This window comes from Panthera uncia, chromosome E3, assembly GCF_023721935.1.
Source record: "Panthera uncia isolate 11264 chromosome E3, Puncia_PCG_1.0, whole genome shotgun sequence".
In the NCBI taxonomy this organism is placed as follows: Eukaryota; Metazoa; Chordata; class Mammalia; order Carnivora; family Felidae; genus Panthera; species Panthera uncia.
The window spans coordinates 10,453,589-10,469,956 of NC_064815.1; the positions used below are offsets into that span (position 1 = coordinate 10,453,589).

Below are 16,368 nucleotides of genomic sequence, written 5' to 3' on the forward strand. Positions count from 1 at the left end.
CCCCTTGACATAATGACCCCATCTTATTTCACCTTTCACATGGATTAAATAAAATATTATTGTAATTCATTTCACCCCTTTCTTTTTATGTTTTTGAATGAAGCTACTAGAAAATTGTACATTACAGGTGTAGCTCACAATATATTTCTATTGTGCAGTGTTGCTCTAAAGCTTTTCTTGTCTTTGTCAGCTAGTTCAGGGTTTATCTTGGGAAAGTGGGCTTGGGAAGTCTTGGGAAGTGGGTTCTGAGTTACTGACCTCAGACCCCCAGAGGTCCACAGGCGGTGAGAGGTGGAAGAGATGGACCTCAGACTCAGAAAAAAATGGCCAAAATCACATGGTGGTACTAAGACTGAGTTCCAAGACTCTGTTTACAGGTCGGTGTGCACTGTAGTCACCATCAGGGCTGACCACAGGTTTCTTCTCAAGCTCAGTCTGTCCACAAAGCCCAGAATTCAGCATGATGCTCTATCTCTTCTCTTTGGTGACAGACCAGAAGCAATAACATGATGCCATGGCTAAGAGGACGAGTCCTCAAGGTGCTGAGAAGTGCGCGGGGATTCTGCGGGCCTCATGGACAACCACCACCTCTACTTGACCCTCAGGACATTGTGGCCACCTGGGAAGCAATCAGCCTGGGGAGGCAGCCAGTGCCTGAGTACTTCAACTTTGCTCATGATGTACTGGACATGTGGAGCCAGCTAGAAAAGGTGAGGCGCACTGTGTCCTAGTGTCCAGCCTGGGCATCAAAGTCTGCCCTCTGGAACCCCACTGTGACTCAGAGCTACAAGATAGGTGGACATTTTGACCTAGGAGTTTTGCAAGTCCTAAAATTTAAACTGTTTTAGGAACTGATTATCTGGATTTCTTTTTGTGTTTGTGTTCATATACTTCCTTCTTTATTTTCCCTTCCTTATGTGTCTGTTGTGCCTCTGTCTGCATGTTATAGTTCGCTTTTTATTTATGTTAAAGGTGCTAACTTTGTATTTAGAGCAGGAGAATATAAACTATCTCAAAGCAATTTGTTTATGTTAACTTTAAGAAGAGCTTGTTTAAAGAAAAACAATGAGGGAACTAACACCATTAATGGATTCACTAAAAGTATACTTTTTGTGGGTATAGTAAAGTATGAAGGTGGTTGCAGTTAGATAGACATGGTTCATCCACTTGAAGTGTGACCTTGGATAAATGCACCAAGCTCTTTGGATTTTTTTCATCCATTTTTTTTTCATCTTTAGTTTTCGCATGTATCAAATGGGAGTCATACCATCTGCCACCTGGGAAGCATATGTAGAAGATGGAGCTGGGGCCTGTTTCTGTCTACAAAGTCTGAGCTCTTTTTCCAACCTGGCATTGTCCTTAGAAGATTTCTCTCAGTGATAAATACAAACAGGGTTACATCAGCAAAAATGGTGGAATCAGGATTTGCTATACTTTTATCCTCTATAAAAGCAACAGCAATGAAAAACCTTGGGAAAATTGTCAGAATCTACTTTTTAAAATTCTGGAGACTTACCAAAGGCTGGAATAGATCAGGGAGTGTTTCTTAAAGAAGCACTCATTAAAGATTCGGATGAATCTCCGTAAGAATTCCCCTGAGATATTACTTCATTATGTAAAAATAACGTGTGCCTCGTGACAATTTTGGGAGAATTTTAAAACACATCTGATGAACTCCAACTTTAGGGAAACAAGGACTGCCAGAAAATGTTACCCTCTACGTTATGTATGCACTTAGCAGATTACCTGAAGTCTGACTTTTTAAAGTTGAATTGTACGTTTTTTAAACTTAATTGCCCTTGAAGCAGAAAGTATAATGTTTCAAAAAAATGATAACACATCTCTAATTAATCTAGATACTCAATGTAATCTTTATCAAAATCCCAGGGGACTTCTTTGCTGAAATCTTCTCCAAAAATTGATGTGGAAACGCAAGGGACCCTTAATAACCTCAGCAGCCTTGAAAAAGAAATACAACCCTGGAGGACTCAAAACTGCTACAGAGTTATAGTAATAACTGTATTTTTTTTTCCTGTGTGAGAAAAAAAAAAGACAGTGTAACACTGGTATAGGGATAGATCTGGATGGATGGATGGAATAGAATTGAGAGTCCAGAAATAAACCCATAAATCTATGGTCAGTTGATTTTCAACACAAGTACCAAGGAATTCAGTGGGGAAAGAATAATCTTTCCAACTAGTGGTGCTGGCACATATTATGATTCCATCCATATGAAATATCCAAAACAGGCAAATCCATAGAGACAGAGTAGATGAGTGGTTGCCAAGGGCTGGGGAGAGGGGAGAATAGGAAGTGACTGCTAATCTGTACAGTGTTTCTTTTTGGGATGATGAAAATGTTCTGGAATTAGATAGTGTCAATGATCACAGCACTTTGGGAATATACTAAAAACCACTGAATTGTGCACTTCAGAATAGTGAAGTTTATGGTATGAGAATTATATCTCAAAAAAAGGGGACACAAAACAGTAGGAATCATATGCTGCCTTTTGCATTAAAAAAAGTGGTATGGAAAACAGAATATACTTAATGTTTGCCTAAAGAAACACTGAACAGATATGCAAGAAACTAATAATACTGGTTACTCATTGAGGCAGGTGAAGTGAGGAGCAACATAGATGGGCATAAGGATGGGAGGAAGCCTCTCAATGCATCTTTCCATATTGTTTTGAATTTGAACACTGTTGAACACTGTGTTGAATTTAAACACTATTGCAACAAAATCAAATAAAACAGTAACAAGCAAACAAAAGTCATCAACAAATGTTTTCCTTTTCTTTTCTGCCTACACTGCCATCTAGGCTGGACACAGGCCCCCGATCCCTGCATTCTGGTGGGTCAATGGCGTGGGAGCAGAAGTCAAGTGGAACTTTGAGCAGCTGGGGCAGCAGTCCAGGAGGGCAGCGAATGTGCTGAGGGACACGTGTAGCCTTCAGCCTGGGGACAGGATGATGCTGGTGCTCCCGCGGCTCCCGGAATGGTGGCTGGTCAGCGTGGCATGTATACGGACAGGTCAGTGAGCAGGGCTGAGGCTACCACTTGGGGCCGACACACCTGCCAGCGTTTTGCAGAGTCCACATGGTTTGGGAGATGGAGCAAAGTGAACTTTACGTGGAGTTTTGTTTACTTCCCCTTTGCCTAACAGTCACAAACTTGATTGAGCACAGGGGCCAGGTAGTAATGTAATTGAGGAAAGCAGGTCGGTGTGTGGCGGTAGGGAGCACTAGTGACTGCTGGATAGCAGAGCTCACATGGCTCATCAAAAGAGGGCAACTGCTTCTCAACTCCAGCCAGATGTTTCCGTGTGTGAATGAGGGCCAGTGTTTCCAGCACTTCTGACTTTGTAATAGACAACTCTGGATTTTTATGGGGGAAGAAAAACTGTTGAGAATGAAATAAACTTTAGAAAAAATCTGAGTGGAACAAACCGAACATATTTTTTGCTGGTCATGGTTTGGGAGCTGTGAGCGTGTGGAGAGTAATGCAAGTATGCGTGAGAGACCTTCCTAGTCAATCTACATTACTTTCACTCTTAGACTTTATGGCTCTCACCACCACAGCATCTACCAGCTGCCAAGGGAAGAAAGAGAAGGACAAAATAATCAAAGCCATAAGATTAGCCCTTGAGGATTCCTCCTCCTGCTGTTATGAATGGCCAAGGCAATGGACCATTGATCTTCTTGGGGTGATTCTTCCAGCACAGGAGCAGAGGCAGAAAAAGGACACCATCAATAGAACCCAGAGGGCCTCTGCTGACCCTCTGATGCTCTTATTGAAAGGGCTGGAGTTTTTATGCTGACTTTACAAAAGCAAGACAACTACTTTTGGTGGAGAGCTGGTTTCTCCACCCACTGGGAACTTTCCACCACTTGAAAGGTTGTCCATGCCCTCCAACCCTGTCCATAGAACACTGTCTGAAATATGGATGTTTTTACAAAAAAATGTTTGCAAAACAGAGGGGGATACAAACTCATACCAGAGAATTAGCTTTTCTATACAAACAAGTTTAGTCAACCATTTTGTGAATGGATTGTCAAAAAAAAAAAAGGCAGGAACTTTACTTCTATTTTTATATACTCTTGCACAAAATATAAAAATAAGCACCATTATAGTACATCCAGCTTGAGGAAAAGAAACAGGCCCACAGGTTTTGGGAGTTCTCCATATCCTGCCATGGCATATAAGGTTTATTTAAATGAGAGCCTAGGTAAAGGAGCCCTTATGCTTTTCTTGAGGACCTACTATGTGCCAGGCAGTGTGTTGGGCACTTTGCATGATCAAAACTTCTTTTTGGGGTATTATTTTCATTATTTTTCCTGTTATCTAAATGTCTCCAGTTCCCCCAATTGTGCAGATTCACCCATTTCTTTGATGTCCAAATAAAATAGTTCAAGACTACATCATACATGACCATGTCAAGTCCAACATCATCTCCAACATTTTAGAGGATCCCCAAGCTGGATGTCCTTATATTCTCACATTGCCATGTTCTCCTGATATGCACTTATTACTGGTCTTCTAGTCTATGGTGTTAGGCTCATTTCTCTTGCTGACATCCCTAGCTGTCCACCATCTGCTTGGGCCCCCAAAACAGCACACACAACTCCAGGTGGGACAGACTTCTGGAAATAGCTAAAGCAGAGGGATGAAGTAAAGAGATACCATTCACCTCCCAAAGTGTTCATGCTGGGTTTTAAAACCTGTAAAAGCTTAGGAGATAAAGCGAAGTGTAATGAGAACTTTGGTTTGGCTCCAACACCATTTGGGATTGGCCCCTTCCTCTGTCTACTGTCCTCACTCACTGGCCATGGCAGGATGACCCATTCTTTTAGGATCTCTTTCTTCTCATCTGTGAAATGAGAGTGCTGGGCTCAGTGGGTGTTTACAACCTCCATTCTGAGATACTCAGGTGGCTTTTCAGGTGTCTGATAAAATTTGTCCATGTTTTATGCTTCCACATCCCTTCCCCTTGGGAAGAGATGGACTCAGCTGCATTCAGAAGTGGTTTTGGTTGATGTTATACAAGCTCCCACCTACTGTACCTACCCTCCCACCACCCACCCCAAGAGATCCACTCTCAACACTAGGATTTATTGTAGCCTTTTGTGTGAAGGCATGGCAAACCAAGGAGCTAGGTCATTTCTAAAACAGTATTTGAGATCTTGGACCCTTAGGTTTACCACCTCTTAGACTCACAATCACAGTTCTACCACATGTTAGCTGTGTGATCTTGGGCAAGTTATTTCATTTAATTAAGGCATAAGGGTCTAAGTCTTAGTTGTTGTTTTTGTTGTTGTTGTTGTTGTTTGAATCTGCAAAATGGGTATAAAAATAGCACCTACTCATCAGGGTTGTGAGAATTAAATGAAATAATGCATGTAAATTCTTAGCACATGTAAGTGCTCCATAAACATATTCTGGATTCCATTATTGTCATTATTGTTACCTTTTCCAGTTCAGGCATTCCAACCCTGTCCAGTCCCTTCTTGTTCCTTTCTCTGATGTGACTATCAGGGTCTGGACTTCTTCACAGGGCTCTTCCCCTGCTGCCCAGTCAACATCCCCTCTCTATGTGGTGCCAGGGGCTGTCATGATTCCGGGTGTCTCTCAGCTGACGGAGAAGGACCTCAAATACAGGCTGCAGGCATCCAGGGCCAAGTCCATTATCACCAGTGACTCCCTGGCTCCGCGGGTCGACGCCATTAGTGCTGACTGCCCCTCCCTTCAGACCAAGCTGCTGGTGTCAGACAGCAGTCGGCCAGGCTGGATGAACTTTAGGGAACTCCTCCGGTAAGTTGGGGTTTTCCAGAGAACAGCATAAAGATGAGGCCAAGGTTTTCCCCCTTTAAGTAATAGGGGATGGAGTGTATTGCTGATTGTACACGAAGAGAGTGAACCAGAAAGGAGCACTCAACTGTGGAGATCACGTGGACCTGAGACCTAATCCCAGCCTTAAGATCCTTCAAAGTCACTCACTTTTCAGTACTAGAATTGTCATTAGCTTTTCTGGGTGTCTTTTGCTTCTGTCATGGTGCTAGTGGTTACAGAACTGGTAGCCAGAGTAAACTAGATAACCCATATGATGCACTTAGGACATAGTGGGTGGTCAATTAGTAATATAATAATAGCTGCCATGCATTGAGTGCTTGGTGTATGCTAGGCATTGTGCTCGGTGAGCATTTACCTACATTCATTCATGCACCAAAGATGTAATGAACATCTATTTTGTGTAAGCATTGTGTTTGGTGCTCTTATTTAATACTTGGAAAAAAACCCTATGAAGTACCCTTTAACCCAATTTTACAGGTAAGGAAACGGACACTGGAAAAGTAAAGTGACTTATGCAAGATGCTAACAAGTAGTTACGTGATGGTTGAGACAGAACCAAAAGCCATCTGCCTTTGAGCAATGCCCTGGTGGAAGCCTACCTTGGCATTTGAGATTTTGTCCTGATCAGAGGCAGAAACAAAAAGGGGCCCTGTCAGAGGCCTGTACCATGAAGTCACACATGCACATTCCACAGACCAACTACCACCCATTCACCTGGGTGTTGTTTCACTTTATTTTACTTTTCTTACTAATATTAACATTTGTCTCTTATCAGTAGCTTTATGTGAAAAAGAACTATGTGCCACATTCACTTAAATGTGTTACAGATTTTTAGGATTATAAGACCCACAAGCATGCATTGCAAGTAATTTATCTTGTATTTTCAAAAATATTATATTTCCAATATGTGACATTTTTTATACTATATTATTACGTTATATTTCATTGCAATGATTATCAGCAGAAACTTGAACAGAAAATACTCAGCATGTGTAGGTAGTAAAGTAAAAAAGATATATTTAGAAGTTTGAGGACATGGTAAATAATCTTTAGATTGTTCTTGCCTATATTAGAATGCAAACTTTCTACTAAAAATTATGGAAAATTCTGTTTATTTTGTTTTACTTATTTATTTGGCCATTTATCTTTGGGTACTGTTTTAAATTCAGATTCCCACATCTGACTTACTTAACCAGATGTACCTGAGCAAAGGCCCTGGGAATCTGTATTGTAAGAGATCTGCCCAGATGATATTGATGAGCTGTTGGGTTGGCCTAGACCAGGAATTCTCAATTTTGGCTGTCATTAGAATTACCCGAGGAGCTTTTAAAAAAACCAAAATATACCCCCCAAAAAAAAAAAAAAATCCTAGTGCCCCAGGCCCACCATCAAAGCTTCTATTTTTCTCTAGGTGGAGCCTGGGCAATGGGATTTCTTTTAAAAACTCACCAGATGCCCCTGTAGTCCAGCCAGGATTGAGAACCAGTGGGTGAGAAGATTTGCCAGATCACAGAACTTTAGGAGTTACCCAGATCTCAAACCCACAAATTTAGGGAATCCTTCAGCCCTAAATTACCTGGAATTGGGGTGAGGGCAAAGCTGTGCCTTAAATGTGCAGAGGCATAGACACAGAAATGTGCTTATTCACCAGAGAGTCCTCATGCCCAGGTGGAGGAGCACAGGCTCTTTTGAGTGAGTTGCTTCACCAGTTTTGAGCCTCAATTTCCTTATTTGCAAAGGGTTATAATGATAGTACCTACCCCATGAGGTGATTGTAGGGCTCAGAGACAATGCCAACTGGAGCTTCCAGCACAGTGCCTCACAGGTAGTATTTAATAAGATGGTAGCCAGTATTGTTGTTATAAATATTATTGTTATTATGACTATTTTTACTACTTGTAATACCACCTAGGATTTTTATGTTTTACAGCGAGGCATCCACAGAGCACAACTGTGTGAGGACCAAGAGTCAAGACCCACTGGCCATCTACTTCACAAGTGGCACTACTGGGGCCCCCAAGATGGTTGAGCACTCCCAGGCCAGCTATGGACTGGGTTTTGTGGCCAGTGGAAGGTACCAGGGGACAGCTCATCTGGCAGGTCAAGTAACAGAAAGTAGGGAATGAGCCAGAGAAACCTAAGAGGCACAGTGGCAAAAGTGAGGTCAGAGAACTAACATGGGGCACCTGGGTGGTTCAGTCAGTTGAGCGTCTGACTCTTGGTTTCGGGTCAGGTCATGATCTCCACAGTTTGTGAGATCGAGTCCCGCATTGGGCTCTGAGCTGACAGTGTAGAACCTGCTTGGGATTCTCTCTCTCTCTCTGCCTCTCCTCTGCTCATTTTCTCTCTTTCTCTCTCCCTCTCTCTCTCTCTCTCTCTCTCTCTCTCAAAATAAATTAAAAAAAAGAAGAATGAAGTCAGAGAGCTAACAAAGTGTGAACTCAGGTAGAATCAGAAGGCCTTGCCTGGGCTTTACCTTGAGCAAGGTGAGAAGCCATTGGAGATTTTTTGTTTTTGTTTTTAATTGTGGTAAGAGATATATAACATAAAATTTACTATCTTAACCTTTTTAAGTGTAGAATTAGTGTTATTAAGGACGGTCACATTGTTATACAATCATCCCCACCATCCATCTCTGGAACTTTTCCGTTTTGTAAATCTGAAACTCTATGCCCATTTACACATTAATTCCCCATTTACTCCCTCCTCAACCCTGACACCCACCATTCTACTTTCTGTCTCTATGAATTTGACTACTCTGGGAATCACCTATAAGTGGAATCATACAGTATTTTTCCCTTCATGTCTAACTCATTTCACTTAGCAAAATGTCCTCGGGTTTCATCCATGTTGTAGCATGTGTCAGAATTTCCTTTCTTTTTAAGGCTCATTAATGAATATTGCAACGTATGTATAACATATCAGTGTTGTGTATCCGGTCACCCAAAGATGGACACTTGGGTTGCTTCTGCTTTTTGGCTGTTATCACTAGTGCTGCTATTAACATGGGTATATAAACATCTATTCAAACCCAAATTCTTTTGGGTGTATATATCCAGAAGTGGAATTGCTGGATCATACAGTGATTCTATGTTTAATTTTCTGAGGAACATTGGCGTATTTTGAGCAGAGGAGTGATGTGACCTGATTTGCTTTTTTAAAGGATCTGTCAGGAGTTTGGGTTGAGAATAACCTGTAGGGGGCAAAGGATGAAGCAGAGGCCCACTTCAGAAGCCAGTGCATTGAGGCAAAGGTGGAGGGAGGCTTCCGCAGGGGAAGTGAGAGGAGGCAAGATTCTGAATGTAGTTTGAACATAGGCCTAATAAGACAGGTTTGATGTGAAGTGAGAGAGGCCTCGTTTTATGGCCTGAACAATTAGAAGCGTTAACTGGCAGTGGGAAGACTATGTTGAGCGGTTTGGTGGGAGGAACACGAGGAGTTCATTTTCAGCGTCCTAAGTTTGAGATGCTTAGTAGACATCTCCATACCCTGAGTTAAGAAAGGAGATATTGGGAGGTATTTGGAGATACATGTGTAGAGTTAGTGGGAAATATTCATGATGGAATTGTCAGCAAGGTGGTACTTAATGCCATGAAATTGGATGAGATCAGCAAAGAGCAAATGACACTGGGAAGAGAAGAGGCCTGGGCACTGAATGCCTGAGGCATTTCTGCAATGAAGTGGTAAGCAAGGAGAACTAGGAGGAGGAGACCAAGAAGGAGCAGCCAAGGTTGAGGACCAGGAAGACTGTGTGTCCTAGAATCCAAGTGCAGAACATGACCACTTGTGTATTTTCTATGCTCACAGGCACCGCCTCCCCTTCCTTGGATGTCCTTCCTTCTCTGCCTCCCCTGTGTAGTTCCTGCACATCATTTACATCTCACGCAGCCCTCACCTCCTCTGCGGAACCATTTCTCAGATCCGTCTCCATCCTTTCTCTGGGTTGGGTGCCCATTCTCCAGAATTGCGTAATTGCATAATTGTAAAATGGCTCTGTGTTTAACTCTTTGAAAGCTTGTTCTTCAGGGTCTTCCTAGATGTTTAAACTTACTAAACTGTAGGCTCCTCAAAGCAAGACTGATCATTCTTTGCTACACTCTAATGCCAAGTGTAGAATAAGTGCTGAATAAACTTTGACTGAATCAAGAAGTTTCCTCATCACACTGTACTGAGATTATGTGTTCCTTTACAGATCACTCCCACTAGATTGTGAACTCTTGAAAGCATGGGATCTGTCTGTTTAATTCTGTATCCTTCACCTATGGCATAAATACACAGAATATGCTCCATAAATGCTTGTTGAGAGAAAGAGTGGCTTTAGGGTTCTTGTACCAATTTGATAACTACAAGTGAGTTATAAGTGAACCTTGGTCAAGGCTCCAAATAAGGTAACATTGATACTGTAATCCTTTTTAAAAGAAGAAGCACTGCTGGAGGTTCTGACTTTCTCTAATTTTTGGCAGGCAGTGGGTGGACTTGGCCAAATCAGACATCTTCTGGAACACCTCAGACACGGGCTGGGTGAAGGCAGCCTGGACCCTCTTCTCTGCCTGGCCTAATGGATCTTGCATTTTTGTGCATGAACTGCCCCGAGTTGATGCCAAGGTTATTCTGAATGTAAGAAACAAAAATATGGCTTATGTGTTGGGTGTAAATGAAATGAGTGGAGTATAGGCATTGGGGATGCCTGGCTGGCTGAGTCAGTAGAGCATGCAGCTCTTGATCTCAGGGTTGTGAGTTCAAGCACCACATTGGGGGTTGAGATTACTTAAAGAAATAAAGCTTTTTTAAAAAAGGAATACAGGTTTTGAATTTGCAGGAGAAAAGGCATAAGTGACCACAAGGCCTCTTTGGTGCTGATATTAAACAAAATGGCTCCCAGGACCATCCATATCTGACTCCTGCCCACCTGGCTACCTTCAGTTATTGCCTGTCCTATAACTAGATTCCTGGACAAGACCATTTAATATCTCTGAACATTTTCATATTTTATGTTTTCTGCATTGGGTGCCTCTCCCTCCACCAATTTCTTCCTGTGCTCCTGTCAAAACCCTAGTTACTTTTCAAAACCTTGGGGAAAGCCATAGTCTACTCCTCAATTCCATGTGCTACTATCCATGGTGCTTAGTGTGAATATTTCACCTAGCCGGAGTATCCTGATGACTCCTGCCCATTTTCCCCGGGTTTTGTCATAATTATTGACCCCATAATTATTGACATAGGGCACCTTCCTTCTGCCCTCTACATCCTAACCACCATTCCTTAAAACATCTGAGGGGCCATCTGCGGGTGCATGCTCTTTGCATTGAGGTAAGCTGTGTCACCTGGTGGCTAATAGCATAGACCATGCCATCAGTCAGACCTGACCTCTGATCCTACATCTTCCATTTGCTAGCTGTGTGTCCTTGGGAAAGGTACCTAACTTCTTTCCTTGAGATGAGGAAATTGAACCTCAGTTTCTTCATCTGTAAGAAAGAAAGGGATAATACAGTCCTGTGGAGGATGAAACAATCCTAGGCATGGGTCCTGGCACAGAGTGGGCTGCTAACACATATTGACTATTATTGCCATTACCAAGCTCACCATCATCATTTTTCACTTAGGGCTTGATCAGCCAGTGTGTACCTTGTCCCTCTACTGCCTCTAGCCCTTACCTAGTATATTAGTTATCTATTGTAGTAAGTTACCCCTAAACTTAGCAGCTTAAAACCAACATTTAGTATCTCACAGTTTCTGGTGGTCAGGAGTCTGGGAGCAGTCTAACAGGTGGTTCTGAATCAGGGCCTCTCATGAGGTTGCAGTCAAGCTGTCAGCTAGGTATATCCATGTTCATAGCAGCGTTATTCCTAATAGCCCAAAGGTAGAAGCAACCAACTCCCATTGGCAGATAAATGAATAAACAAGATGTGATACATGCATACAGTGGAATATTATTCAGCCTTTAAAAAGAAGGAATGACACTTAGGGCACCTGGGTAACTCCATCGGTTGAGCTTCCAACTTCGGCTCAGGTCATGATCTCATGGTTCCTGAGTTGGAGCCCTGCATTAGGCCCTGTGCTATGTCTCCCTCTCTCTCTGCTCCTCCCCTGCTCATGCTGTCTCTCAAAAATAAATAAATGTTAAAAAAAAAAAAAGAAGGAATAACCCGTGCTATATCACGGATGAATCTTGAAGACATTATGTTAAGTGAAATAATAAGCCAGCCACAAAAGGATAAATACTGTATGGTTCACTTATATGATGTATCTAGAGTAGTTAAAATCATGGAGACAGAAAGTGAAATGGTCAGGAGCTGGAGGAAAGGAGAAACGGGGCAATATTTTGTAATGGGTACAGAGTTTCAGTTTGGGAAGATTTTTAAAGTTCTGGAGATGGATGGTGGTGATGGTTGTACAACAATGTGAATGTATTTAATGGCATTAGACTATACATTTAAAAATGGTTAAAATGATACATTTTATGTGATGTGTATTTTACCATAATAAAAGAAAGACGTCTGCCAGGACTGCAATTACCTTAAGGCTTGACTGGGACTAGAGAATCTCTTTAAAAACCCACTCGTGGTTTTTAGAGGACTTCAGTTTCTTACTGGCTATTGGCCAAAGGTTTCAGTTTCTGACTGTATACACTCGAGTATACTCATGACATGGTGGCCTGTTTTCCCCAGAGCAAGTGACTTAAGATAGGGGGAGAGAGGGATGGTACCCCAGACAGAAGCTGTAGTATTTGTACAATCTAATCTCGAAAGTGGCATCTGTCACCTGTGCCGAATGCTTTTGGACACACAGACCAAACTTGGTTCAGTGTGGGAAGGCACTCCACAAGAGTAAAATACCAGGAAGTGAAGTCATCTGGAGCCACCTTGGAGGCTGGATGCCATGTGTAGTTTTCAACTTCTCTGCTCTGGTAATGAGAGTATGAAGACCCAGTTCACCTGCTCCATCGGCACAAAGGCCCACCCCAATACCTCTAATTGTTTTTGTTTAGACTCTCTCCAGTTTCCCGATCACCACCCTCTGCTGTGTCCCCACCATCTTCCGGTTGCTTGTACAGGAGGATCTGACCAGGTACAGCCCAACTGTTAGGTGCTTTGGGGACCTAAGTATGCGAATGTACAGTACATATACATACAGTACATGTACACATGCACACCTATGCTGTCATACCACCTCTGTCTGTGTTTCTGTCTCTTTGTCTCTGTCTCATCTCTGTCCCTCTCCTATCTCTCTCCCCTCTCTCCCTCTGTTTCTCTCTCTCTTTCTCTGTGTATATGTATATATATATATATGTGTGTGTATACATATGTATATATATGTGTATACATATATATATGTATATATAATATACACACATACATCTGTGATTCTCTATATAGAGAATATATATCTAGAATATTATATATATCTGTGTTTCTCTCATGCACACATACTCAAGCACATAAGCATCTATATCCTTTGCAGATGCCCCACATAAATGAAATTCTTGCCCCTCCCCCCACCCAGGAATTTGCATCCAGATGGAATTGGATAGATTTAAGATAGTCTGGAATTTTAGCACTTGAGGTGGGCTGTCTCTCCATCGTATACCCATAGGCCATTCCCTCATCAATATGTCTGCTACTTCTGTGAGGTTGGAGGAATTATTGGATACCTGTTAGCCACCTGTGGAATGGGATTTGTGGCCAAGGCCAAGGACTAGCAAGCCCACCACAATCGATGTTCCATGCCTCAGCCCCAGATTAAGCCCATTCAGCCGCCCTCTGAGTGAATGCCTTGGGTATCCCACGGAAGGCAACAAGACGCTGTGTGCCTATGGCTCCCATCCTGGGTGAATCCAAAGTGACATGTGCTAGCAGGACAAGTCTAGTTGCTGGGCTATGTGGAGACACATCTGTTGTCCTTACTGACTCTGATCTATGTCTGCCTCTTCTATTCTTTCCCAAGTCGTGGGGAGTTGTCCCCACCCTCCCCACATCTTCCCTCATCCCATGTATCTGTCCGTGAAGCACCAAGGGAGCTCTTGCATGTCTCTCCTGGGGAATTCTTTCCTAATGTAAGAATTCATCCCATTCACTGACCCATTGTGTATACCTCTATATCATGGTTTTAACAGAAAGCAGACTCTGAATGATTTTTTTCAAGAGCAATTTGGTTGAAAGATACTAGGTAATACTAATTAATACGCAAACCGAGTTTATCCAAAGGGGGAAAAATGGTTGAAACTGTATTTGCAACCACCAATTGTTCACATTTTACATAACTTGTTAAATGGAAGGGTAGATTTGCAATGTATTTAATATCTGTAGGAATTTTGGCCCATTCTTGACAATTTTCATATTCCTAGAGGGCTACTTTCTACTGTTTAAATTTGTAATCGATTTATAACCAGGTGACTGTCCTAAGCAATTTACTGTCTTTTGTTTTCAACGAAGTTATTTTGGCCAATTGACTATGTTATGCCAAAACCTACTATATGAGGTTCTGATTTTTCAGAATCAGACAGGATTGGTTTTTAAAAAATTACCTGCCCCTGAGGAACATGCCTGCAAAGCCAGAGGATAGGGTAGTTGGGACAGATTGTAAAGCCTGCCTTTTACCCTCCAGTGCCTTTAGATGTCTAGACCTGAGCAGCAGTACTGGAGAGTGAGGTGGGGGATGGGGAACTCCTGACATAGGTGGCCTTATTTTCCAACTGAGAAAGGTACCAGTTTCAGAGCCTGAAGCACTGTCTGACTGGAGGAGAGGCCCTGAATCCTGACGTGAGAGAGAAATGGAAGAGCCAAGTGGGCCTGGAGCTGCATGAAGGCTATGGCCAGTCTGAAACAGTGAGTGCTGCTGGGGCCTGGGTCCCTGCCACAGGTCACCTCCACCTGGGCTCTTGGCCAGTAGGGGGAGATGGCCAACCCACCGAGCCTCCTGCCTTCCAGACACCTGTCAGGGACTGCCCTGCCCACTGGGAGAAGCTGATAACAAAATCCCATCAGCTTTTCTTCCCTTTTGGTTTAAAGATAATTTGAAGTGATTTCACAATGACACCACAGCCAGCAAACCAACTCTCATGGCCAAGGGTGCTGTTTGTGTCCACTAGGACAGCCTACCTCTGTCTCCGGTCAGCACTCACTATCTTAGACACTATTCCCCACAGCCATCTGGGCAGCAGAGATTTGGTGGTCAACTGAGTCTTTCGGCTTAGCGACACATTTGCTTCTTTACGTGTGAGTGCCCAGTAGGCGTTCAGTAAATGTGTGGTGACTATGGAAAGAAGAGAAGGAAGGAAGGGATGAGGAAGAGACAGAAAGGAAGAGGGGGGAGGAGAGTTAGAAGGCAAAGTGGGAGAAAAGATGGGCACCAGAAAGGAAGTGAAGGGGATAAGCTTCCTCCTTATTGGTACTACTTTCTCTCCAGGTTGTAATCTGTGCCAATTCAAAAGGCATGAAAATAAAATCTGGATCCATGGGGAAAGCGTCCCCACCTTATGATGTGCAGGTAGGCAGCCTCCCCTAACTGCTGCTGAAGCTTGGTTCAAAGAGAACACAATGCATGTTCTGGGTTAGCGACAGTAGGCTCAGCTGGGGGGGGGTGGCCTGGCTGTGCAGATATCCAGACACTGCCCTATGATCTCTCTGCCAGATTGTGGATGATGAGGGCAACATCCTGCCTCCGGGAGAAGAGGGAAATGTTGCTGTCCGAGTCAGGCCTGCCCGGCCCTTCTGTTTCTTCAGTTGCTATTTGGTAAGTGGCAGGGGATGGCCATTTTCACAATGATTTCTGTGTGCTGAGCATTGTGTTCCAAGATTTATAAACACCTGTTTGTTTAACCCTTGCGATAACTGCATGAGGTAAGTTGGTATTATTATTGATAAAGAAGTTGGAAAGATAAAGTGACTTATCCAATGTCAAGCACCTAGTATGTACAGGACATGGATGTGAGCATGGGTATGTCTGAGAGTGTAAATTTAAAACACAGGGGAGACCCATCATTTCAGTGATGAAAAATTGCAGTTCAGAGAAAGGAAGGGACTTCACAAAAGTCAAACTGCAATTTGTGTCAGAGCCTAATTTTCAGAATTCTTTTTGTCTTGAGTCTTGTGTGCAAGAGGGGCTTACTGGCAGGGCTTGTGCCCAAAAATTCTAGTCTAAGTTTCTGTGATAACCCAGTAATTACCTCTCTCTTGTGCCCACTTTTGTTGGTGTTTATGATGGGCTTTCTTTTTGTGAGACTCCTCTATAAAGCTCTATTGACATGGTTCTCAACCCTGGTTGCACATTAGAAACACCTTGGAAGCTTCAAAACACTACGGATACTCAAGCCCCACTGAATGAGATCAACCTTTCTGAGGATGTGGATCAGCTCCCCTGGTGATTCAGATGTGCAACCAAGGTTAAGAACCACGGCTTTAGTAGAAACTCTATCTGGCTGTATGCGAAGCTGCCAGTCCGCTACACCGGGAGGAACACATAAAAATCAGTCCATTTGTTTTTAGAGTGGTGTATATGTGTTTTAGTGGCTTCTGTGACT

General features: G+C 42.9%; 1 protein-coding gene across 1 annotated transcript in view; it reads left to right on the forward strand.

Annotated features, from left to right (window-relative positions):
• The first annotated feature begins 485 nt into the window (after nucleotides 1–485).
• LOC125927942 (acyl-coenzyme A synthetase ACSM5, mitochondrial) overlaps nucleotides 486–16,368 on the forward strand; it is a 22,640-nt gene continuing 6,757 nt past the window's right edge. The window contains exons 1-9 of the mRNA XM_049638379.1: nucleotides 486–710; nucleotides 2,822–3,032; nucleotides 5,603–5,810; nucleotides 7,780–7,923; nucleotides 10,313–10,466; nucleotides 12,838–12,917; nucleotides 14,551–14,674; nucleotides 15,255–15,335; nucleotides 15,480–15,581. Coding sequence (XP_049494336.1) covers nucleotides 507–710; nucleotides 2,822–3,032; nucleotides 5,603–5,810; nucleotides 7,780–7,923; nucleotides 10,313–10,466; nucleotides 12,838–12,917; nucleotides 14,551–14,674; nucleotides 15,255–15,335; nucleotides 15,480–15,581 — 1,308 coding nt within the window. The 5' untranslated portion in view covers nucleotides 486–506. The remainder of the gene's footprint in view (nucleotides 711–2,821; nucleotides 3,033–5,602; nucleotides 5,811–7,779; nucleotides 7,924–10,312; nucleotides 10,467–12,837; nucleotides 12,918–14,550; nucleotides 14,675–15,254; nucleotides 15,336–15,479; nucleotides 15,582–16,368) is intronic.